This window comes from Staurois parvus, unplaced genomic scaffold (genome assembly GCF_062004578.1).
Source record: "Staurois parvus isolate SC_StPar_1 unplaced genomic scaffold, SC_StPar_1.0 ptg000973l, whole genome shotgun sequence".
Classification (NCBI taxonomy): domain Eukaryota; kingdom Metazoa; phylum Chordata; class Amphibia; order Anura; family Ranidae; genus Staurois; species Staurois parvus.
This window is the reverse complement of record NW_028318769.1, coordinates 376,720-403,121: the sequence shown is the minus strand read 5'-3', so window position 1 is coordinate 403,121 and position 26,402 is coordinate 376,720. Positions and strand designations below refer to the sequence as shown.

The following is a 26,402-nucleotide window of genomic DNA, read 5'->3' as shown; positions in this document are numbered from 1 at the left end:
CTAAACACAGAGGGTCACTTAATCAGGGAAGCAGCCATTCATAGAATGCCTTGTATGCCTTATTTCAATGACTGCACAGTTTTCTATGATTGGACGAGGTGGAGTGGAGAGACAGATTACATTGTGATAGACCCTCATCCAGTCAGAGAATGCCTTGTATACATTAGAAAAAAATACATTGCAATATTCTCACTGGGTGTCATTTGGGATGTTTTAGGAGAAAGCCAAAATATGATGCTGGAATGCACTCCTCCCCTAAAAATTAATAGTATAGTTCGCTTGAAGGTTCCCTATGCACTGCTGGGACCAGGTCATCCAGTGCCCAGGGCGAATATGGAAAATTGCGCCCCCCCAAAAATGTATGAGTGTGTCAGCATAAATCCCTTCCCCCCAAAAAATCAAGCACTAATCTGCATGCTTACCCCCTAAACATAAATTCCACCTCCTCCCAGTAAAAACCCGCCCCCCTGCTAAAATCGCTCCTCCCAGCATAAATCTTTTGCCCTCCCAATCCCTCAGTTCAAATGTCTACAGCAAAAATCCCTTCCCCAAAAATAATTTCCCCCTCATAGCACAAATCCCCTACCCCTCAAATTTCCCCTCCAAATCCCCCCTCCCAGCACAAATTCCTGTCCTCCATCCTAGCACAAATTGCCCCCCAAAAACATTCCCCTTCAAGCACAAATACCTCCCAGTTATCCCTACTAGCACAAATCCCCCCCCCCCAAAAAAAAACAATTCCTCTCCTAGCACGAATCTCCTCCCCCATGACTATATCACCTTTTCTAGCACAACCCCCTCAAATTACTCTCCTAGCAGAAATCATCTTACCCCATCCCCCCTCCAATACAAATTTCTACTCTCAGCATACCTCCCCAAATTTCCCCTCCTAGAACAATTCTAAACCCCTGCCGCCCACCAAATTCCCCCTTCCAACACAAATCCTCTCTCCCCAATCTCCTAATGGTGCCCCCTGCCTCACATAACACCACAGTGCCCAGGGCAGCTTCCCCTCCTTCCCACCCCATGTCCCGGCCCTGTCCTTATACATGGCCATAACCCAGAAACGAATGTGAATCTTGTACATACACCCTTGCATATATACAATACTGGAGAAAAAGTAGCAGAAATAACAAGCAGAATAAAGGGAAAAAAAGATTCAGTTCAGTCTAACATTTCTCTTACTTGTACTAGGGGTCAAGAGGACCTCAGGGCTTGTCCGGACCTCCAGGAAAAGCAGGAAGACGAGTAAGTATCCATCTTCTTACTGTTCATATTGGTTATAAAAAATAAACTACAAAATAGTCTTTGCTTTGTATAGTGACACTTTTATAAAAAAAACTATATAAAAATGCAGCAGATTTCTGCTCTCATAGACTTTCTTCAAGTTCTCATAGACTTTAATATCATTTTCCTGCAGGGTCGCTCTGGTGCTGATGGGGCTCGTGGTCTGCCTGGTGAATTTGGCAGCAAGGTAAACCTATTCATCTTCGACTCACAGATTAATCTATTTCTATTGTGCCATATTATTCAAAATTTCCTGAACTGTGTTTCCTTGACAGGGTGAGAGGGGTTTTGATGGTCTGCCTGGATTGCCGGGGGAGAAAGGTAACCGGGTGAGTTAATAGTATAATTCCACTTTAATTATGCTTTACTGTGTAAATGATCATATTGCAGAAACTAACAGAAGGGCATCTTTAGGTTCCATTGCCATTTTCACTATGACAGGGCAAATAAATTATAGGGACTTAGGGAGCTTTTTATTAAAACCGGAGAGTGCAAAATCTGGTGCAGCTTCCAGGGTTTATTGCCAAAGCTTAACTGAACAAGCTGAAGTCAGACGTTGATTGGTTACTATGCACAGGTGCACCCATTTTAGTAAATCTCCAATTAGAGTTATAGATAATAGAATGTAATTAGTTATGAAGGTTCCAAACTTCTATACTTGTGTAATGGAGCCGGACCCCGACTGCACTAGGGTATTTCTGTTAGACTCCCGCTTCCCTGTCCAAACACCGTCCACGGACCCCACCGCTGGCCATACAAGACTATACAACCAGACTTGAAGGAAACCAGGAAATAGACTGCTTTATTTTAACACAGACACAAGATATATACATTCAAGGGAACAGTTCTCTCCTCCCGGCATAAGGACACAGGGCAGGGCAAACCAAATCTAGCAACAAGAAACACATCAGCAGACACCCCCCACCAAGCCAATACACAAACACATACATCCCATAATAGTTTGCTCCCAAGCAAGACACACAATAGAACAATGGGATGCAATCACATAACACCAAACAATCCACAACCCCCACCTATCTCCTATACATGTCTACACAATATCAGGACATTTCACCCTGCACCCCTAACAGGCACAGGGTGACTTACACATAAGAAGGATATGGGGAGCTGAGACAGGGGTCTCCCCACCTTTCCAAAGTGAGCTGTGTTCCATGGGCCCTCCACCCAAAGTCACTCCCGTCACAACTTGAAAATACAGAGTGATGTTTAGGGGTGCTGGGGTGTAATGCCGGGTCCATTGATGCTGGTAACTGGAGGGGAACTATTTTTGCAGGGGGGTTCATCGATGCTGAGGTGGTCTGTTGTTGCTGGTGATAGATCTGTTGTTGCTGGGAGTGGGTCTTATGTTGCTGGGGGGTCAGTTGTTGCTGGGAGCAATCTACTGTTGAGGGAGGAGTTTATTGTTGCCAGCTGCTGGAGGGTCTATTGCTGCTGGCTGTGGGGAGATCTGTTGTTTCTGCAGGAAGTCTATTGTTGCTGCAGAGGAGTATTTTGTTGCAGGTGGTCCATTGTTTCTGGGGGGGGGGGGGGTCTATTGTTGCTGGCTGCAGGGGATCTATTTTCCTGCTTTTCTTGTTATCATGAACACATTCTATACAAATTGATACTTGGTTCTGTAGTCTCTAAAAGAGCAGTACTGGGAGGTGGGTAGGAGGTGGAGACAAGAGGAGACTTGGAAATGGGGAGTTCCTGCACCTATTCTCAGAGAAAAATAACCCTGTGCATGCGTATGCATTTTCTCCTAAGGACACTTGGAATAAAGAATGCAAGGACAACTGGAATACAATGCAACAGGACAATACTTTTTAACTGTAGTAGAATACAGTGTAAATCAAACCCATCATGGGGTGGACTATAGCTTTGTGGCATAAGGTACCATCCAACACAATGGTGATGGTACAAAAAGTGTGTCAAATATTCTTATTTAGCTCCTATATGTAAAGGCCTTACACTCACTTATGATTTAATTATAAATAAAGGGGCAAAACATGACTCCACCACCTCGGGAATATTTCAGATTTTAAACTGTACTTGCATGATGGGAAGGAATGTAGTCCCATTTACTTGAACTTCTGTCTTTTCCTGTTTAAATATTGGAAGCTTTCAATTAAACCTATATCCAAATGCAGATATACATTAGTTTTTGGTGTTGGGGCTTTCTTGCAGTACTTCCCAGTGCAGGGATTTTGCTGATAAAACAAACAGAGACTCTAATGTACCAGGAAAGCTAAAGTATTCCTAAAGATACAGCACACTCAGACACCTGTCCCACTTCCCACATGTACACTTAACCTAATCCCTAAAAGAAGCCCTTAAGTTGTAACCTCCCCTCAACACATAACATTTAAAGAAAAACTCTGCACTGCGTGGGTTAACTGCTCATTTTGTCTATGAGAACAGCAAAAGGCTTATATTTACCCAATCCTTTGATACTCCAGAAAACCACTCTACCCCACATCCAGCGGTGGACTGTTCCTGTTGTCCTTACATCCAGAGTCGGTATATGGGCATGATGACTTTAGGAACAGTCCATTCACAAAATCGCTATCATGCGGGTGGGATGGTCTTGAGCTCAGAGGATTGGCGGATTCGGTTAGTATATCTCCGCTCTGTAATCCCCTAGACCAGCGGTCTCCAAACTGTGGCCGTGAGCCGAATGCGGCTCTTTGCTAGCCTTTATCAGACCCTCGGGGCACCATTCCTTCTACTAGCACCAACAGTGGGTAACCATTCCTCTCACTGACACTAACATTAGGGTATTTTTCCTTTCAAACCAATGGTGGGGCACTATTAGTCCTTCCACTGACTACAAGCACTACAAAATCTTTTTAATTCCATTGACACTGGTGCATTTTCTACTCAAACTGGCCACTCTTAAAGTCTGAAAGACAGTAAACTGACCCTTTGTTTGGAAGGTTCGGAGACTCCTACCATAGACAAAAGCGAACAGTTATCCCCTGCAGTGTGGGCACAGCCCCACTGCACAGGAAAATAGAAACTTGCCTGTAGTTCTTTTTTCACCTTTAACCTAAGCACTCAGTTTAACACTTAGCTTCCACTCAACACCAAACCTAAAAAAAATAAATATCCAAAATGTCAAATATAATAGCGGACTGGAATTCTTTCTTTTTTTTCTTTTTCTTCTTCTTTTTCTTCTTCTTCTTTTTCTTCTTTTCCTTCTTTCTTTTCTTTTTCTTCTTCTTCTTTTTGTTCTTCTTTTTCTTCTTCTTGCAGGTCACGGCTCATGATCTTCTTGCAGGTCATCGGCCGATTTGCCCATCATTGCCGCGAAAATCGGCCGATCCACAAAATCGACCGATTTTTTTCCAACTTTACTGAATAAAAAAATGTGTCAAAATCACAAAAAACAGCCAACCTATTAACCCACTAACGGTCCGAAAATCAGCAGATTTTCGACCCATCTATGGCCTGCATTAGTCTGGATGAAAAAAAGTAAAGTCCATCCAGTTCAACCATTAAAAAAAAAAAAAAGTTATAATCCTATACCCACAGTTGATCCAGAGGAAGGCAAAAATACCAGCAAAGCATGATCCAATTTGCTCCTGCAGGGAAAAAAATTCCTTTATGATCCCCTGAGAGGCAACTGGTTATTCCCTGGATCAACTTTACCTATAAATGTTAGTATCCAGTTATATTCTGTGTATCCAAGAAAGAATCCAGGACTTTTTTAAAGCAATCCACTGAGCTGGCCAGAACCAGCTATTGAGGGAGTCTATTCCACATTTCACATCTCTTACTGTCTAGCTGTCTTTTGTTCTTTCAATTTAGGCCTCAATCCCGGCTCCTTTACCTTTTATAGGCTGGATTGTATTGGTTAAAATGTAATTGGATAGGAATAAAACCATGCTAAATTCTTGATGGTGAAATTGCTCACCCAGAAGTGTTGGTGACCATGCTTAGTATTGTCCTCTGGATATTTGGCATGACGGCCATCTGGATTATCAAAATTACACTGTGCACTCTTCATCCTCACTTAACTTGAATTTCCTTTGTATTCTGTCTGTCTTTTGGATATTTATAGTTTTGTGCCTGCTCTAAGTCATTAACATTAACATTTTTCATCACAGGGAGATTCTGGAACTCAGGGTCCTATGGGTCCACCAGGAGAAGACGGAGAGAGGGTAAGTACCCTGTGAGTAGGGTCACTACATTGAGTAGGTCCATCATTGTCTGATTCCCTACTTTATTATCTTCTAGGGAGGCGATGGAGACGTCGGACCTCGTGGACTCCCCGGTGAACCAGTAAGAACATTTTTTATTTATTAAACCATTTTTATTCTTTTTTTTCCTTGCATGTCATTGGATATGCTATGCAAAGTGAAATTTCTCCATTTTCACTATGTTTGGGGAAAACTCCCTTGCAAAGTGAACAGCTTATTTGTCTCCAGGAAATCAATCCCAGCAATTCTCTGTGGCCTTTATGGGTAATAGACATACCCTGTTTTAAAAGTTGGCTGGAACTGGAAAAGCTAGATAGACAGACACACTGACAACTATACATTCAAGACAATCATATAATCCCTTGCCTTTCATTGCTATTGATGTTTCCTAAAACATTATAATAAGATTAGCAGAGTATTGAAGGTCAAGGGCTTGTTAACACCAAATGCACTAAACGTTGATCATTGTAAGCTGAATGCAAGGACTCAGAGATAACAATTGTTTACTTTGTACCCTGTTCACATCATACAAGTATGTTGGTATGCATTGCTGAAAAATGCAACATGTCAGCATTTTTATGCATTGCAAAGCACAGCAACGTACCGCAGCGCATCACAGTGCACTGTTATGCATTGACTTGACTGAAATGTGATTTTGTGACACCTTAATAAAGTTAAAGAAGAAGTACATAGTGCAATGTGTTGTAACAATGCATCTCACTCCTCCTACGCAATGCACACTGGCGTGCATGTGTGCAGGAGCAAAACGCGTACAGGCTAGAGCATGGGTGTCAAACTGGCAGCCCTCCAGCTGTTGCCAAACTACAAGTCCCATGAGGCATTGCAAGATTGGCAGCTACAAGAATGACTCCCAAAGGCAGGGGCATGATGGGACTTGTAGTTTCGCAACAGCTGGAGGGCCGTCAGTTTGACACCCCTGGGCTAGAGTGAACGGGCCCTTAAATTCCTGTTGAGACCATTTAAACAAAGAGTAAAACAGCTGTTCACTGCAACCACAGGTCCTGCATTCTTTTACATTTTTGGGGAGAGGAACAGCCAATGTACACCAGTCTATACTTTAGGCATAAACTAGTTGGATATCCCTTTTACAGGATGGTGGGTTTTCCAATGTAAGAGAAAATTTTAATACATTTTGGGAGGGGGGTTTCAGTAGCTAGTTACTTGTGAGCATGTTATTCCAGTCTTTCTTTTATTTTTACAGGTGGAAAACTGGGCATTTGGTTGCTCTAGATGTCATGGGGTCAATTTACTAAAGACAAATAGACTGTGCACTTTGCAAGCACAGTTTCACTCATTTTCCCCAGAGCTTAGTGAAGGTGGTAAAGCTTTACTTTGTCAAGAATACCCAATCAGGTGCAAGGTAAATTAAAAAAAACAGCATTTTTGCTGGCACTTGATTAGATGATGGAAATCAGCAAAGCTACCTCACATTTACTAAACTCTGCGGAAATGAGTGCAACTGCACTTGCAAAGTGCATGGTCTATTTGTAAGTTGAAACCTCTGTGTGTGCTGCCAAACCCAAATAAACGAATAAAACACCGGAGCTGCACTAATCACCAAATGTGTTCACGTTATTATTATTATTATACAGGATTTATATAGCACCAACGGTTTGCTCAACGCTTTACAGCAGTGGTTCTCAACCTTCCTAATGCCGTGACCCTTTAATACAGTTCCTCATGTTGTGGTGACCCCCAACCATAAAATTATTTACCCAGTAATTATAATTCATGAAGTGTCGTTTTACCTCCAATACTGCTGCTTTCAACACAGTAGATGCTTTTAACAGAGTAGCTGCTTTCAACACAGCAGCTGCTTTCTACACAGTAGCTGCTCTTTACACATCGGAAATATGTGTTTTCTGATGGTCTTAGGGGACCCCTGTGAAAGGGTCGTTCGACCCCCAAAGGGGTCGCGACCCACAGGTTGAGAACCACTGCTTTACATTATAGTGACATGGGCACTTAGGTTTTATATGTGAGAGTTTATTTGCCTTTAGTAAACCAGCCACCATAGCTCCTTCTGTACCTCTAAATACAAAATGAATGTGCTGCATCCAAATAATAAACATAAAAAACTAATAATCAAAGATAAATAGTTATCTCATAAATAATAAACATGCAGTGTTAAATCAATAGCAAGGGAGTGCCTATTTAATTCATTGCAAATATAAACATGTGAATAATATCATATCAGAGAATATACAAAACATCCATCATAAATAAAATATAGTCCATAAAGCATCTATAAGTCCATGATTAGGTACCCAAGATGAAAATGACAGTCTTCATGCTGCCATTGTACTGATAAAGTGGAAATCAAAAACACCCAGTGATTAATCTATAGTAGAGCAGCGCACTGTCACAATCAACCTCCAAGATTAATGGAAGGTCTAAAAGCGCTTTTTTATAATCCACATCGGACGCCGTCTTCATATACAAATCCAGATCACAGATGGATATGTCAAGATGGAAATATCATTTAGATAGAAAAAGAGGTTAATAATAGTGAAGTGCCGCTTAAAAAATGTTTTATTAAAAATAAAGGGTTATTTTTATTATACAGGATTTATATAGCGCCAACAGTTTGCTCAGCGCTGTACAATATAACGGGAGACAATACAGCAACAATACAGTTCAATACAAGAGGGATTTGAGGGCCCTGCTCCTTAGAGCTTACAATCTAGGAGGGAGGGGCTAGTGGTACAAAAGGTAGTAACTGTGGGGGATGGACTGGCTAGAAGAGTAGAAGATTCCAGTAGGATAGGCTTCCCTGAAGAGATAGGTTTTCAGAGATCACCTAAGTTAAACTCAAATAGGCAGAAATAGAGTCATAAATCCCACAAAATGCTACGGACACACACTCTGATGCAATAAACAAGGCACTTTGCTAGCACAAAATGTTCACAAAAAGATGACGACACTGAGAACCCGCCCTACACATACAAGTTTCGTCTGAATGACTTCCTCAGGGGATGATGTCTTTCATATTGGATCGGATGCCTTTCATACAGGGGCTGATGTCCTTCATACAGGGGCTGATGTCTTTCATACAGGTTCTGATGTCATTCATACATGGGCTGATGTCATTCAGATCAAACTCATACACGTAGGGAGGGTTCCCAGAGTCGTCATCATGCTTCAATATTTTTGAGTTACTGGAGTGCTTTGTTTGTGATGCTGGAGGGTGAGTCCATAGAGCAGCCTTTCTCAAACTTTTTAATATGGAGGAATCCTTGAAACAACTTTCTATGTTCAGGAACCCTTTGCTAATACCTACTATATCTACAATTCACTGTACATTAATGTGATGGTCAGTGGGAAAATACATTTGTGGTCATTGGTAGGAATCCTCCCTTCTTTACAGATAGCTAAAAAGATCATTGTTGTCAGTGGTTACTCATCTAAGAAGTTGCTCATTGGTCAAGGAACTCCTAGCAACTTCTGGAGGAACCAAGTTTGAGAAAAGTTGCCATAGCAATTTATGGGATTTATGACATGCTGACACTATTTTTGCCTATGTGAGTGTAAACTGTTATTTTTAATAAAACATTTCCACCTTCATGTACTATATCCATCTGTGATCTGTATTCATATATGAGGACGGTAGTCCAGGGTGGAATATTCAAAAGAGCTTTCAGACCTTCTATTAATCTTGGGGGTCAATTGTGGCGGTGAGCTGTTCTCGTATGGTATTGACACTTGCTGTACTTTTGATCCTTCTGCTGATTCCAGAGCTGCAGGTATGATAGCCTTCAACACCACTTCTATGTTTCTACCCTTGCCCATTCACAAAATGCGTATATCATCACAAGCCACTTTTTGTGCATGAGCCAGTAAAGACGGGGATGGAGACACAAATCCAGTGCTGAAGATCATCATGACTGCAGTATTGTTGTTGGGAGAAAAGTTGGAGGTACAGCAGCAGTTGTACTATCCAACGAGACTAAAAACCTAGTATTTAAAATGTACTACTCTATATATAATATAATATGGTATTTAACACATTGAAGACCAAATATAAAAGGGTTTCTCTAGCCAAAAACCTTTTTGTTTTGGATAGACTAGGGAATGGTTAAGATCCCTGTTGGTCACTTTCTTGTGATCTGTGTCCCATTACCAGGGGTGGACTGACAACTCATGGGGCCCCCGGGCAACAGGGGATCATGGGGCCCCTGTGACCTTGCCCAAACTCAAAAAAGCCTATGAAAAAGGTACCAGGGGCATCTCATGGGGCCCCCTACTGACCCCGGGCCCTCGGGCAGTGCCCGAGTTTCCAAATGATCAGTCCACCCCTGCCCATTACAGAGATGCAACAGACAATGAGAGAAAATCTTTAAATAGTGATTCGAACTCCCTTATGAACAGTTGTCACTAGAACTGGTGTTTAAATGGAAAGATCTCCCCTTACCAGCTGTTGCAGTGACCACCATAACATTTGTGATTTTACCATCATTTTTTTTCCAGTAACAGTGGTTTCTAGGAGAAATAAAGGGTGAATCTCCCCAGCAGGGAAACAGATTTAAATTAAAGATATAGCCAACACTCCATAATGTAGAATTAAAGGCAAAACATTTTCTTACGTTTTGGATGGAGTGGAGAGGAATTAGAACACTTGTCAGTTTTTATAGCTGTCTGTGTCCTCGAGAGATTATTTATTTATTGCAAGTACTTATATAGCGCCATCAATTTACATATATATTGTACATTCACATCAGTCCCTACCTCTCAAGGAGTGTACAATTTAAGGTCCCTAACTCACATTCATACATACACATATTAGAGATTCCCCCTCACGCTGAGAGTAAAAATAAAAGAGAATACACAATTTTGGGTTGTCCGAAAAAATTCCGATAGGGACACTAGTTCTGATGACAACCAGGGATTCTTTCACTTTGGAGGGATTTACTCTCACTTCCTGTTTGGCTATTGGGCAAGAAGTGAAAGTATCTCTCCCCAATGGAACACAGATGATCAAAAAAACTGACAGGGGTTATAATCCTCCTTTAAAATGAAATGAAAAATTAAAAAAAAAATATTGCCTTTAATTCCACTTTAAACTCTATATATTAAAAACAGAGGAAGTCATAAAAACCCAACATGGGTTCTAACCCTACATACTGTATCCAAAACAAAAGTGTTTACCTAGATATACACTTTAAGTAGAAAAGTGTAGAAATATTTATAAACGCTTGCAACACGGGAAAAACATCTTTTAAACAAGCTATTGCTGCCCTCTATAGCTGCAGGCACTGTGGAGTAATTTGTCCTAAAGGTTTCCACCTGAAAGTACTTTCAGTTTTATTTCATCAGCTCAGCTCATTCTGCTCAAGCCTTCTTATCTGTGAACACAGAAAATACACAAGAAAAAAGGGAGAGCAGAGTTCTGAGACCCAACTTGAAGGACTTGTTTCTCTTGAGAACTTTGAGAATAAATTGCACCAGAGTACTTGCAGCTACTGAGGAACTTTAAGAAAAAAATTGCACCAGAGTACCTTCAGTTATTGAGGAACTTTAAGAATAAATTGTACCAGAGTACTTGCAGCTACTGAGGAACTTTAAGAAAAAAATTGCACCAGAGTTCCTGCAGCTATTGAGGAACTTTAAGAATAAATTGCACCAGAGTACTTGCAGCTACTGAGGAACTTTAAGAAAAAAATTGCACCAGAGTACCTGCAGCTATTGAGGAACTTTAAGAATAAATTGCACCAGAGTACCTGCAGATACTGAGGAAATTTGAGAATAAATTGCACCAGATTGCCTGCAGTTACAGAGGTCAAAGAGGGTTTGTTTAATGCTTATTTACTACTTGTTAAGAATGTGTAAATATTTGTCCAAACAGCCTAGACAGTTGTACTTTAATGATCTTTCTCTTTGGTAATGATAAAACAGAATTGGGTAACGTTAAACAGGAACTCTTATAGAGTAATAATGTTCTGGCAACACCTGACTTGCCAGGTTACCAGTCTAGTTTTGGCTTTTAGTTTAGTGAAATAAGTGAAGATATGTATAATCCTGAAGGAAAAGAAAGCCACTAAAGTTTCAACGTTGAAACCTCAGCACTAATCCCCTATTATTATGATTGGAAAGCCAGGGATGTGATACCTATGGGATTTACCTGTGGTTGCCTAAGAGCAGCCATTCTAAACCATGTCACATGTACTCATTGGTAAAGAACCAGTGTTGGGTGCGTTGGCTCCAGGGAATGTCTCAGGTTCAGAAGCAAAGAGACATGCTCACCCTCCTTGTAACCTTTGCCACTGAGTTTGAAATCTTTGCACTGTAAAAGCTACTTCACCACCTCGGGAACTTGTTACGCTGGGGGTGAAGGAAGATTCAATATAATGAAGTGAGAAAACATGTAAATGAAGTTGAATAAGCAAGTGTCCCAGTTAAGGGCTCCTGTTGCCTACATGCTATATTGAGCTGAAAGTCTACTTGTAGGCCCCCACATGGCGGCATCCTATGAAAATGGACAGGTTGTTCATATTAAAGGGCAACAACTTTTTGCTTTAAAGCTGAACTCTAGACAGATTTAAACAAAAGGAATGGAGTTCTGTATTCAGTTATGTATCATTAAATGCATGTTTTAAATGCAAGCAGTGTAAGTATCTAAATTTGATCTTGTTTCAGCCTCTAGCTGTCCTTGTATATCAGTGTTGGAGGGTGAGAAAGCAGGACAAGAAGCATACTGATAGAAAGAGAAAGTGTGCAGAGAGATAGGCTGCTTCTTTTGCTGTTCAGTAACAACCTGGGGTCCATGATGACCTGGTCTCAGAGGAAGTGGGTTGAATGATATCAACCATCAGTCTGAGAAGATCTAGCAGCAGAAAACTACTATGGGGGAAATGTTTGCATTAAAGCTGAATATTTCGGCAAAAACTCAATTTATTATTTCCTGTTTTAATTTGCTATTAATTTTTATCTTGTTTTTTTTTGGCTGGAGTTCTTCTATAAGACAGATGTGCATCACACATCCTTAAAACATGTACCAATGCTCTTATTCTTGCCATGGCTTATTGAATAAAAATGGGATAGTCTTTCCTCAAGAACAAAATCCCTCTACAGTATATATTGTGCCGAACATTAGCAGAACTATTTACACCTGATAGATATAATCCAATGACTGTTGCATACCCATCACAATTTATGAACAATGTGATATATAGTAAACATTTATCTCTCCATATTTTCTTAGGGAGTCCGGGGGTTACTTGGACCTAAAGGCCCACCTGGTGTCCCAGGCCCAAATGTGAGTATTCTCAATACATGTAATGCTACATGAAAAAAACTGAGCACACTGCTAAGCTATTTCATATTCTATTTCATGTCTCTACAGGGAGTAAGAGGTATGGATGGGCAGGTGGGACCAAAGGGAAATCTGGTAAGTTCTATTCTACTGTATATAAATTAGGAACTCAACACAATGTAAATATCATGTCTTTGTAGTTGTACCTGTTCTCATCTGGAAAACTGTCTCTGTGTTAGGGCCCACAAGGTGAGCCAGGCCCCCCTGGACAGCAAGGAGCCCCAGGAACACAGGGTCTTTCTGGGCCACAGGGTCCAGTGGGTCCTCCAGGAGAGCAGGTAAGAATGATAAGGTTTGGAGGATGGCAAAGAAATTATAAGGGTGGCATGCTGTATAAGAACACTTATCTTATCTACAACTTAACTCATAAATATTTATTTACAGGGCCCAAGCGGCAAGCCTGGCCTTCCTGGAATTCCAGGTTCCGATGGACCTCCTGTAAGTACATGTTGGCCCTGTTTAACATTAAACTGTCCATGTTTCACAATAAAATGTCCATGTATAACATTAAAATGTCAATGTCTCAATAAACCAGATGTAGATTTTTTATGACTGTGTAAAGTTCTTCACTCTGCTGCTCTTTTGCTTGTAAAATCAGATCAACCGAGTCAAACAGAATCTTTCTCTTCTCTATAAAACCTTCAATTCCATCATGTTATCAAATTCACGTGGAATTATTATCTCTGTATGGATAATTGCACAGCTGAAAATAAGCCTCATATATTATTTAACTGTGTAGTGCAACCAACAATAAGGTATTCAGATGATTGAACATGTTAAGCAAACACAAACCATAACCCTGCCTAATACTTATTCTGACAAAGGTCAGCATAAGAGTCGTCCTTTGCCATTAGTTTGAGGCATTTGGAGGCTGGCTGTTCCCTTAATTGCCCACTTTTAAATTCACAAACATTCAGTGTTACCTAGTTATAGGTTTCAGAGAAAAAAGACGTCACACCAAAACTACAGTGCTTTAAAAGTGAGTTTAAATCATATTTGTATTCAGGAAAAAGTAAAGTGAATTCCATGCGTTTTTGAAGAACTGGCATTAGGTGAACGATCAAAGCAAGGAGAATAAGCAATAACCTGCTTTTTAATATTTCTGTGTTTTCCTTCCTTAGGGTCATCCTGGCAAAGAGGGTTATTCAGGCACTAAGGGAAACCAGGTTAGTTTGGTTTAATATTTTACTAGAAACATATTTGAAAAACAAAGGAAACCAGATTCAATGTCAATGAAATAAAAAAAATCCACACACATTTATTTAATGTATTAAATTCTTTTCATTTGGTTGGTACACAGTCACAGTACAATTTTCAGTAAACAAGGCCACAGTGAAACATAGTCATTGACCAAGGTAATAGGGCACAATCTAACAGTATCATTCACTTATCAAGTAATATGTATTGAGTGGTTCCTCATAGCCAAGGGCCCTGTGGTAGGTATCAGAGATTGATTCATTTGTCGGAAAAAAAAAAAGTTTAACTTTTTAATAAAAAAAAGCTACAAAACAGGGGAACAAGTAGAAAAGGGGAAGAAAGAGAGGGAAGGGATAATGGGAGTAGGGGAGTGGATGGGTTGCCCCTTATTCCACTGCCGAGGTGGAATCTGAGGCCAAGAGATCATTGTCAGCCGTGGAATATTGGAAATGAGTCCAGTAGAACCATGTCTTTTTTGAAAATGTTCACTTTGTTGGCGCATGGAAATCGTGAAGACTTCCATAGTACTAATATAATTTACTGCATTGATCCATTGGCCACTTGATGGGGTATGTCCCGACTTCCATTTGAACAGGATGCAGGGCCTCAATGTGTTTAATAGATGTATTACCAAAGATCTATGATATTCAGAGTAATTATTTAGGGAGAAGAAAATGAACACAAAATAGGAGTTCTTGCATATTGTAGGCACACAGGTTTTTCTCTTACGTTCATTGATGGACACAGCTCTTCTGGTAAAACAAAATACTGGTTGGTTGATACACACAATAACCCAAGTTTTATGCCCCTTTTTCTCTGGGTTTAATGGATCAGCTGCAACATGTTTCCCCTTTCCAACAAAGCAAAAGTCTTTTTTCTTAATATTAAAACATGAAATATCAATAGCCGTGGCCTAACCTACGTATGCTGTGGCCTACCTCAGAAATGTGAAGCTTATAGGTCTAAAATATTTGGGGTTTTGGAGATCTGTAATTATCAAATTTGCCAAGTTTTCAGGTATTTTTGTTCATAATTTGCTGATATTGTGAGCATCCTAAAAACATCTGTGACATGGGGTAGTTAGCTCTCATGGTAGTTGTGTTATTTTAGTGAGTCCCCAGCAGACAGGAACTATTTTTAAAGGCTTGGCAGCCCACTTTTATTAAAAAATAAAGCAAGAAGTTCACAAACCAATTAATTCACACACAGGGGTTTTGGTTGCACACAGAATACATGGGTAAAAAATACCAAGCCACCAGGCTCTCTTCAGCAGTACCTCGGCTCTTGACATTGGTCACCCAATAGGTTCTTCCATGCACACAACTTAAAGACCCTCAGAACACAGAGCTCCTCTTTGATGCACACGGCAATCCTTCCTGACTTTTGGGTTGAGCCCTGTCTCTTGGCTTCTGGCTGGGGCCCCCCTGATCCCAGGTGAGACCTTCCGTCAAACACACTGGGAGCAGTCTTCAAACTGGAAGTACTAAGCTATTCTCAAACCTGAGTGTATAACGGCATCTCATACCTGTGTAATCCAGATTGCAGGTGTCTAGCAAAACCGGGACACGGGATTAAATGTTCTGATCCAGAGCTGCAGAATCCAGAGAAAGCTAAATCCACAGCTTTCTCTGCCCAGAAACATTAGTCTGGAACATCGCATTCACCCTAAAAGCAAATCCTGTCTCACATTTTCCTATTTTCTCACAGTGGCAGAGTCTCGTCATGTCACACAGCATTATTGTATTTGGGGTTCTAGTCAAGACCATGCAGACAAAACAACAACTGGACTTCCAGACATATTAGGAAATACTCATATTAGTTGCAAGCTGAGGACATACATCTAAATGTTTTTAATCTTTTCTGTGAAGTATCAGTTTTCTCTGATGGGTCACATTTACTAGATGATGTATACCTTTTTTAGATATTAAAAAACTATTGAGTGTATCGTGTTTTGTATCGAAACAGATTTGCATCATTCTACCAAGTTTTAAACTTGCAAAGATTCCACTAGTGATGCACTCAGCTAACCCATTGAGTGGGGCATGGCAAAGTTTAGAAGAAACTCTTCATGCCAATGAAGTCTTATTGCCCTGGACCCAAACCCTTCATTCATCTGATCTTTACACTTGGACTAAATGATTATAATAACAGTCTATCCCATGGATTGACTCTAGCCCCTCAATTGAGCCTAGAGAAACATAATTAATTTATTTAGCTATTGTAACTTTAATTTATGTAACTATTAAGTGGATTGCTATTAAAATTTTTCTCAAATAATGGCACACTGGAGAAAACTATTTGACACCCATCACAGCCATGGCCTGTTGAATATGTCTCGTACTTGGTCTCCCTCTTCACAAATCTCTGAAATGATTATGTTGCAACCCATCAATCTAATTTGCTAAATTATTGCTCACATTGAACTATTGCTAAGAAGTGTAGGATCTGTCCTTTATTCAAAGGGAAACAGGACCTACTTCAAGTGATATTTTTTGTAAAGCTGGCTTCATGCTTTTGCGTCACAGTATTCAGTGGTGTATTTAGGTTTTGTGCTGCCTTAGGCAACACAAAAATCATCTGCCCCCATAGACACTGACCAACACCACCCCCCCTTCACGGAGAAAGCCTGACCAACAACAACCCTGCCCTCCACCCGGGAGAACCTTCCACTACTCCCCCTCCCCGATGATAGAGAGAAACACACTCATCTTCAAAGCTCCGGACATCCCCAGGAACAAGAGTCAGGCTCTACATACACCATCAAGCAGCCCGCAGCCTCTTTTGGATCCCACCTGGTTCCCATGGCTTGCGTGTCCCTTCTTTCATCCCTTCTTCTGGGGGGAGGTGCTGCCCCCCTGAAAAATGTCGCCCTAGGCAAGAGCCTTGTTTACCTTGTGGTAAATATGCCATTGACAGTAATGCATTTAAAATAACACCCTAGCAAAAAAGTACAGTAGTTTCCAACAAGCCCATACTGCAGTGCACCACAATGCACAAGCTGTGCATTGCGATGTGCTGCAAAAAAAAAAAAAGGAGTAGTTTGAAGGGGTTCTAATACCTAGCTTAGGCAGTTTGCAGTTTTAAAATGTTTCCCAATTGATTGTTTTTCTAGCTGAGGTATAGTGAAATTAAATTACAAACTATCCATTAATGATTACAAATATTATATGAATCATCCAATCTATCCATTACCATCAAAATTCGACCAATGTACATAGTCTGACTTGCACTATTATTATGTTCACACATATTTACAAAAAGAGATTAAGAAGAAGCCATGACGACTCTTAGTCTGGCACAGGATTTAAAGTGTTCATTCATGGCATTGATTGAAAGTTTTGTTTTTTTTTATAACCAATCAACTTTATTGGGTTTCTTTTTTTTTCCCTTTAGGGTCCACTTGGTCCACAAGGTACTATTGGCTATCCTGGGCCTCGAGGTGTGAAGGTACTTTTAAGAAAAATGTATTTTTTGCTTTGCCATGATTGTGTTTTGTTGTGTATTTCAACCCAGAGATCGGTTCATATCTTTCCATTTTGTACGCCTGATTGATTCCACGTTCTTAGATGTTTTCTCTAGTTCTTATATCTTTTAATCGTTTCCTTCTGTGCAGTATTTCCTTTACTTCCTCCCACACATCTCTTTTTTACATTTGCAGGGAATTGATGGAATCAGGGGCCTTAAAGGACACAAAGGAGAGAAGGTAAGAGGAAAAATTCCCTAGTCAATGCCCTTTAATTGTGCCTATTACCTGAACATAGCTCAGGCAGCCATTTTTCTGTAGCCTGAAGATTTTTCTTGGTGCTGCTAATATCACTCAGTATTGGGTATTATGCATAAATTTCAAATTTTTTGATAGGATAAATATTCATTCAGATCCTGTAACTGATATTTCAATTGGATAGGTGTGACAGTAATGCAGTTAGTAAAATGAGACAAGAAACAAACTCACCCTAATCTCATAATCTGTCCCTTACCTTTTCAAGTCTTGTAAATAATTAGGAGATGCAATACTGAAATCTCCTCAGCAATCGTGGTGCTTAGAAGGACCACAATCCCAAGGGTGTGGGGCTTTGTTGAGGTCATGGACACCATTTCAGTGCTACTTTGAGATAAGCAGAGGAGCAAAATGCTCTTTTGTGACAGGTACACTTTAACAGCTTTAATGCCTTTCTGTAAAAGACAAGAATCTTTGTAATTCCAACCTGATTTGCTTTATTTTTTTCAGGGTGAAGAGGGTTTCCCTGGATTCAAAGGTGACATGGGTGTAAAGGGTGATAAGGTGAGTAAAATACAAGTTTGCTTTATGTGAATGCATCTACCACTACCAGTCATAATATATAAATGTGCAACCTATTATTTTTGTGGTATTGTCCCTGCTAGACTAGATAAGATAATTTCCCCATAGACAGTCTATGGTGCCCTAAAGTGGTATTAAGAGTGTAAAGGGAAACCTCAGTCATCGTTAACACATCTTTAAATAAGTTTGACTATATTCTGCTACCCCATGAAAACTTAAAAACTGGACCTACACAGTTCAGTTAAGGATTTGACCATGACTGGTGTGTGACTTGGAGTTTGTTTGTACTTCAAGATTAAGAGACGCCTGTGGGCTTTGCACTTGGATGCCGTAGGTTATAGTCAATATCATACAGTGTAAGGCAAGGAACAAGCTCACTGCTATCTCATAATATTAAGTCAGTATCAGCAAAAGTAATAGGTATATTTTATTATTGTAATAATATATTATGAAGTGTGAATAGATACTTTCAAAACTTTAAGTAAAAGGCTATTATTGCAGAATGACCCTAAAATAGTCAACAACTTGATATGAATAAGGATATCATACAGGATGATTGAGATGGATACATAGGGGTTGATTTACTAATGGAAAATATGCTGTTCACTTTGCAGGGGAATTTTCCCTTAGCTTAGTGAATGTGGTAAAAATTTACAGAATACCTAATCACGTGCAAGGAAAAAAAAAAACAGTATTTTTGCTTGCACATGATTGGATAATGGAAATCAGTAGAGCTTTCCTGCATTCACTAAGCTAAGGGTAAATTCCTTTGCTAAATGTAAAGCTTTTTGTAAATCAATTCCATATTGTCCTTACAAGAAACATAGTCACAATGTGATAAATGGACAGAAGAAACTGTAATATAAAATTAACCATGATAGCTTGTATTGGACTTTGATTTCCACCAACTGGCAGAAATGTAACTGTTTTTAAACAATCAACAGTTTTATGTAGCCTGTAATATAGTCTTGGTGTGGTCATTTGATCAAATGGACCTGTTATGTGTTTGTATTAATGGGTACAAATAGGAAATGGCAGTAATAATTTCAGAGTATTGGCTTAATCTACCATTAACATTTACAGTCCAAGTCAGCCTTTCTCAACCTTTTTTACCTCTCAAAGAACCTTCAAAATAATTGTCAAGTTCTGGGGAACTCCTCCTAAAAAAGGATGTTGCCTACAGGCCATGGAACATTAATATAGTCATTAATTTGAAGAAAGTTTTAAATTTAAAAAAAAGTTATGTGGCATACCTAGCATTTGTAATGCCACCACAATTTTTTTTTATCAACCCCTATTAAATTATCTTAGTAATATTCTTAAAATTAATAATATGTGCAGAAAGAAAGGCAGAGAGTAAAGAAAGGTGGTATCCTCCAACATTTGTGGTCATCAGAGAAGTGACCCCCTGCATTGGTGGCTATTGGAAAATTGCTTGCTTTGATTGGTGTTCAGTATAAGAGAGAGAACAATTCAAGTGCTCAAGGAACTCCTAGCAACATCAGGACATCAGGATTATCCCTAAGGTTCCGAGGAACCCTGGCTGAGAAACACTGGTCTAAATGTTGCTTAATCTTTTATTGAATGGCAATTATAAGCTTTATAAGTAAGTATATATATGATGATTGACTTGCCCATTTGCAGTCAGTTGATGCACTAGTTCTTAATATCTGTAGGAAGTGAAGGTGCACCCTTCCACATTAGTCTTGCCCTCTGCCAGGCACTGCCAGCATTTTTTCTGGACACCAGACTGACTTATATGTGATGCTATCAATATTTAAATTTTAAAAATTTTAGGTTGCATACTCCTACAGTGCAGTTTCAAAACATTGAAAAATTGTCCAGTAAATTTTTGGAAGCCTTCAGAGCATTTAGTAGACTAGAAGACATTTAGCAAGCTTTGGCAGAACTATTGTTTGTTAAATGCCTGGTAAAGTCAGATGACATATTGAAAGCAGCAACCAACTCTCATTTCTGTATTCAGAACTCCTAGTCTGGTGCCGAAGTGTCTGACATTATTTATATGTCATGTTAAGCCTGCTGAACGTACTGTTCCTAGTATTTAAAAGCCAAGACTACAAAATTCCCATATGTACGGGGCCACAAGTTACCAGTATATAAACTTCGATCCAAAACTTTGGAGCCCAATTATAGTTAGATATATTCTTTTAAGAACCACTTCTTCTGGGGCCTGTAGGGTACATTATATACAGATTTGTTGAATTGAGTGTCAGATGCCTATTGGTGTTGTAAAGTCTTTTTTTATTCATGATATGCTGTTTTTTTTCCTACTATTTATGTCCATTCAATGTACCGATGGCCATTTTATACCCAATGGTAAAGAAGAACCCGCAGCCTAACTAACTCTCTTTTTTTACTTTAAGCAGTTGTTTAAATTATTAAAAACAGCTTTAATTTTATTGGAAGGGCAGCTAACATGATAGCAGAGCTATGATGAAACCTTGCATTGCATCATGGGAAGAACCTTTTTAACTGGTGAGCCTACCAGAGGAACAAAACATTTAACATCTCCACGTAGTTTTTGACAATTACACATGTAGCAACATTATAATAAATAGGATTCTTAAATAGAAAGGATTGTAAACTAAAATTCTAACTTAGTTATGTGACTATTTCTGAAGTAAACAACTTAGTAGAGTTCTATTTTTGTCTGACTCTCATTACTATAATTTTATAAGTAGTTCATAGGTTGCAAATATATTGGTTCAGCCTGCTGCATGGCTGCCTCTACAGTGGTTTTAGGTCAGAGTTTAGCCACATTTTATGTGTTATTAAGCATGGTTCCTCATTTCTCTTCTACCTAGGGTGAGGGTGGAGTTCCAGGCTCAAGAGGCGAGGATGGCTCTGAGGGTCCTAAGGGAAGATCGGGCCCCCATGGTGACCCAGGTCCCCTTGGATTGTTGGGTGAGAAGGTGAGATGTGGTGGTGTCTGGTGTGTGCCCTCAAATATGAACAAACCAATATGAGCAGTAACATTACATGTGGCTCTTGTATCTTCCAGGGCAAGCTGGGTGTTCCAGGTCTGCCAGGCTACCCAGGACGTCAAGGGACGAAGGTGATGGAGGGTTACAGCAGAACTTAACGGGTATGCAGCATCCCGCCTCTCTGCGCTGGTTTATAATCAACTCTGCCTTATATCGTTACAGGGATCTCTCGGCTTCCCAGGATTCCCAGGGGCCAACGGAGAGAAGGGAGCACGGGTATGGGAAACATTACCTATTCCTATAGTGAAGCCCATCCTATCTATACCGGAGGGCTGCTGTTACTTAAATTATCATTTACTATATGTTTACATGGTGGTTCAAAAAAGCAAACATTGATTTATGTATTCCTACCAAAAAAAGAACCTTTAAATTATAATAGTTATTAATAAAGAAAGCTTAGTTTTAAAATAGATCTGTTGCGGCATCACCTTAGCAGAATTAAAATGTATGTATAGATAGGTTTTTTTGGAGGGTAGAGTAAGGCAAGGAAGAATTGGAGGTATGTATAGGGAAGTTTTTTTTTTTGGAGGATAGAGTAGGAAAAGGAAGTATTGGACAAAGCGACTTGTCCCCATAATAAATGTTTTTCTTAAAATAAAAATATTTTTTAAAAAGGTATTCACAAGATTAGCAGAAAAAAGTATATATATATCCCACAACCAGACCAAACCAACCATCCACAAGGCTCTGATGATGCCTTATCATACATTGCTGGCTGATGTCAGCCTTTGGAGAAACATTAAGCGCTTTACTTGATGGCGCTTGGATTGGCCGGGTTGTGGATTCCATATGCAATTTATTCTACTAATCATGTGAATACTTTTTAAAACACATTTTTTTTTTTAAATGAAGGCATTCTTGACATGGGGCTTTGTCCATTTCTACTGTATTACAGACTTCCTTGTCTGTGATGCAAGCTGCTTATTCACAAAGACACTTTGAAGTTTGAATGGGAGTCTATTGTGACTGTTTTGGGTTTAATTATTTTTAAAGCACCCACAATTTACACAGCACTTTATATATACAGTGTATTGTACATTCACATCAGTCCCTACCCTCAACGAGATTAAAATATTAGATCCCTAACTCGCATTCATACATACACATACTAGGGCCAATTAAGACAGGATCCAATTACCTTACCAGCATGTCTTTGGAGTGTGGGAGAAAACTGAAGTACCCGGAGGAAACCCACGCAGGCACAGGGAGAACCTGCAAACTCCAGACAGATAGTGTTATGGTTGGAATCCAAACCAATAACCCCAACGCTGCCAGGTAGAAGTGCTAACCACTTCACCACTGTGCTGCCCAGTTATTATTGTAGTTTTTAGTTATTTTTGCTGCAACATTTAGAAATTCAGGCATCTGTTCCATCTTTATATTGGTTTATTACATATACAGAAAAATAAATTCTTTATTTAGGGATTATTTATCCCCTATTTATTTTTTTTAAGTTCCTGGCACATGATTGGGTATTCTTTACAATACTCCACATTCACTAAACTTAGTGAACATTCCTTTTCAAAGTGAAAAATACTTTGTAAAGTGAACATGCTCCACTCCTTTAGCAGATCACCCCCACTGATTCAGACTTGGCCCATTAACTTGCACTGAGAAAGAGGAACAAGTAAGGTTGCCTATATAAGAATCTTCAGACATGCATGAATAATCCAATCACCCTTAGGTTGTGGAAATAGCCAACGGCAGGTCCGTGGCTAATAGTGATTTTACTGGAAGAACTTTCCTGCCCATGTAAATAGAGGTAGCATAAGAGATTATTGCTGCTGGCAGATGATGCGGGCCACTTTTCTCATTGGTGGATAGCAATAAAATGCGACAGGATTTCCAACCTGGTCATTAGATATGTCCCTGCCAGCAACCAAATCACCATGTACATAACATTACTGGATTTGGTATTTGCCACCTCATGTCTGCAAATAACCTAAAACACAACAAAAAAAAACCTACCTAAAAATGAATAAAAGGTAATAGATGTTTTATATTGGCAAGAATTTAATCTTTGCCAGTCAGGTTCCCTTTAATTGACTCTGGGAGAGTTGACTATATATAGTTATATTCTACATTGCAGTATTTGTCATGTGTTGCTGGCCAGTGTTGGATTGCAGCAGTGTTGCAACTATGTGTAATGATCACACTGATTACTGCTAAGTTGCATCATTTGATGACAGGTTCACTTTAATTGTCTTTGCTAACATAAATTCAGGGCTGACTTTATTTATATACGTTATATACAGTGTATATAATGTATGGTATTATTTTACATTGTAATGCAGTTGTTTGTTGTGTGTTTCTGTGTCATGTTGGATTGCAGCAGTGTTGCAACTATCTGTAATGATCACAATGATTACTGCTAAGTTGCGTCATTTGATGAGTCAGTTTCTGATCCTTTTGTCTCTTAGGGTTTGTCTGGAAAACCAGGTCCAAGAGGAGAGAGGGGCCCTTCGGTAAGTAACATTTGCCTTATCTGCTGAAGGTTGGAAGTATATATCCATATTTCTCAAAGAATCAAATTGTTACTATTAGTTCTATACTATAGAAAAAATTTAATTATATTGGTAGCTAGTTCTGATGCTTTCAAACTCAGGTGCACATAATCTGATAACATTTTTTTTTATCCGGGGTGTAGTTTACCTTAAAGAGAACCAGCCTATATTAACTGTATTTAAGAATATAAATATTCAGTCTTAAATTATAATTTTGCAAGCCTACTTATAAAAGATGTTTATTTTCCCTACAGTATAACTGAAAGCAGATCTTTATTTAAAAGTAAAAGTGCCACTAATCTGCCTCCCCTTCTCTACATAGTTGCATAGTGTCAGAGGTTACATAGTTACATAGTTAGTCTGGCTGAAAAAAGAGAAAAGTTCATCCAGTTCAATCATAAAAAAAATAAAAAAAAGTTATAATTGTACACCCACAGTTGATCCAGAGGAAGGCAAAAAAAAAACAGGAAAGCATGATCCAATTTGCTCCTGCAGGGGAAAAAATTCCTCCCTGATCCCCCGAGAGGCAATCGGATATTCCCTGGATCAACTTTACCTACAAATGTTAGTATCCAGTTATAGTCTGTGTATCTAAGAAAGAATCCAGGACTTTTTTAAAGCAATCCATTGAGCTGGCCAGAACTTCAATTCTTGATGGAGTGTATTCCACATTTTCACAGCTTTTACTGTGAAGAAACCTTTCCATGTTTGGAGATTAAATTTCTTTTCCTCCAGACGTAAAGAGTGCCCCCTTGTCCTCTGTGACGACCTCAGGGTGAATAACTCTACACCGAGTTCACTATATGAACCACTGATGTATTTATACATATTGATCATATCCCCCTTATGTATTATACATGGAGATCATATCCCCCCTTATGTATTATACATGGAGATCATATCCCCCCTTATGTATTATACATGGAGATCATATCCCCCCTTATGTATTATACATGGAGATCATATCCCCCCTTATGTATTATACATGGTGATCATATCCCCCCTTATGTATTATACATGGAGATCATATCCCCCCTTATGTATTATACATGGAGATCATATCCCCCCTTATGTATTATACATGGAGATCATACCCCCCCTTATGTATTATACATGGAGATCATATCCCCCCTTATGTATTATACATGGAGATCATATCCCCCCCTTATGTATTATACACGGAGATCATATCCCCCCTTATGTATTATACATGAAGATCATATCCCCCCTTATGTATTATACATGGAGATCATATTTCCCCTTGATCTCCTCTTCTCAGAAGAGAATAAATTCAGTTCCTCTAATCTTTCCTCATAGCTGAGCTCCTCTATGCCTCTTATCAGTTTGGTTGCCCTTCTCTGTACTTTCTCCAGTTCCCCAATGTTCTTTTTGTGAATTGGTGCCCAAATTTGAAATGCAATTTCCAGATGAGGTCTTACTAATGATTTGTGTCGGGGGAATGATATCTTTCTCTTTGGAATCTATACCTCTTTTAATACAAAAGAGGATTTTGCTCACTTTAGAAACCGCAGCTTGGCATTGCATGCCATTATTAAGCTTGTGATCTACCAGAACTCCCAGATCCTTCTCCGCCATTGATTCCTCCAGTTGTACCACCCCTAGAATGTATGATGCATGCATATTCCTAGCCCCCAAGTGCAGAACCTTACATTTATCAACATTAAACCTCATTTGCCACATAGTCGCCCAATTACACAGAGCATTGAGGTCAGCTTGTATAAATATTTGGTAGATTTTTCAGGGGCAAGCAGGTACCTTTTTCTGACAGTTATCTACTTCCACTTCTGCAATTCTTACATAGGTGAGAATTACAGACGTTTAGGCCGCCTCCAACTTGCAATGCCCTGGCATGCATCACATGTCTCAGGAGGCTTTGGGACCAATCTAACAATTCAGTACAATATAATGCATGTGCAGTGGGGAGCCAGCAGTGAAGCAGCAGGAATTCACAGCCATCTTCCACAGCCAAGATGGCAATGCCGGGATCTGAAGACTGGCATAGAACTGGCGTGAGTGAAGACAGTGGTGGACTAGTGAGTGTCTGCTTATTAGGGCCCCTTTCACCCTTACGGTTCGATCCAGTCCATCTGTCAGTTTTTCAGGTGGACCTGATCAGACCTTCTATTCTCCTCTATGAAGCACATGTGTCCATTTACACCTTCCTACATCCAATCTGATTCGATTTGATCTGCTAAAAACAGACAGATGGGGATCAGATCAGATGGCAGTCAGGTGTTAATGGACAGGTAGAGCGCACATGGACCAGCCATCCACCTGTTCAGCGGGCATTAGCAGACAGATCCCCCGCTGAGCAAGGGGCCCAAGAGTCAGCAGCTTAATTTTTGCAGCCATTTTTTAACATGACTCATTTCATATGCCCATCTTTTTAAAAACTGTGTTCTGTCTACAGCCTTTTTATATATACTTGATTTTTAGTCATTTTTAATTCTATTAACTGTTTTTTTTGTAATCCAATCTACATGCAATTTGTATATTGCAAACCTTTTTTTGATCTATAGTTATATTTTATATATATTCTTCCTAAACCTGAATTCT

General features: G+C 39.5%; 1 protein-coding gene across 9 annotated transcripts in view; it reads left to right on the top strand.

Annotated features, from left to right (window-relative positions):
- Positions 1-26,402, top strand: part of LOC149441566 (uncharacterized) — a 179,739-nt gene that overhangs the window by 107,631 nt on the left and 45,706 nt on the right. For all 9 annotated transcript variants that reach the window (XM_089657170.1, XM_089657162.1, XM_089657161.1 and 6 more), the window contains 17 exons: positions 1,195-1,248; positions 1,421-1,474; positions 1,563-1,616; positions 5,397-5,450; positions 5,527-5,571; positions 12,709-12,762; positions 12,850-12,894; positions 12,999-13,097; positions 13,204-13,257; positions 13,941-13,985; positions 17,410-17,463; positions 17,675-17,719; positions 18,245-18,298; positions 21,142-21,249; positions 21,339-21,392; positions 21,484-21,537; positions 23,742-23,786. In XM_089657170.1, coding sequence (XP_089513296.1) covers positions 1,195-1,248; positions 1,421-1,474; positions 1,563-1,616; positions 5,397-5,450; positions 5,527-5,571; positions 12,709-12,762; positions 12,850-12,894; positions 12,999-13,097; positions 13,204-13,257; positions 13,941-13,985; positions 17,410-17,463; positions 17,675-17,719; positions 18,245-18,298; positions 21,142-21,249; positions 21,339-21,392; positions 21,484-21,537; positions 23,742-23,786 — 972 coding nt within the window. The remainder of the gene's footprint in view (positions 1-1,194; positions 1,249-1,420; positions 1,475-1,562; positions 1,617-5,396; positions 5,451-5,526; positions 5,572-12,708; positions 12,763-12,849; positions 12,895-12,998; positions 13,098-13,203; positions 13,258-13,940; positions 13,986-17,409; positions 17,464-17,674; positions 17,720-18,244; positions 18,299-21,141; positions 21,250-21,338; positions 21,393-21,483; positions 21,538-23,741; positions 23,787-26,402) is intronic.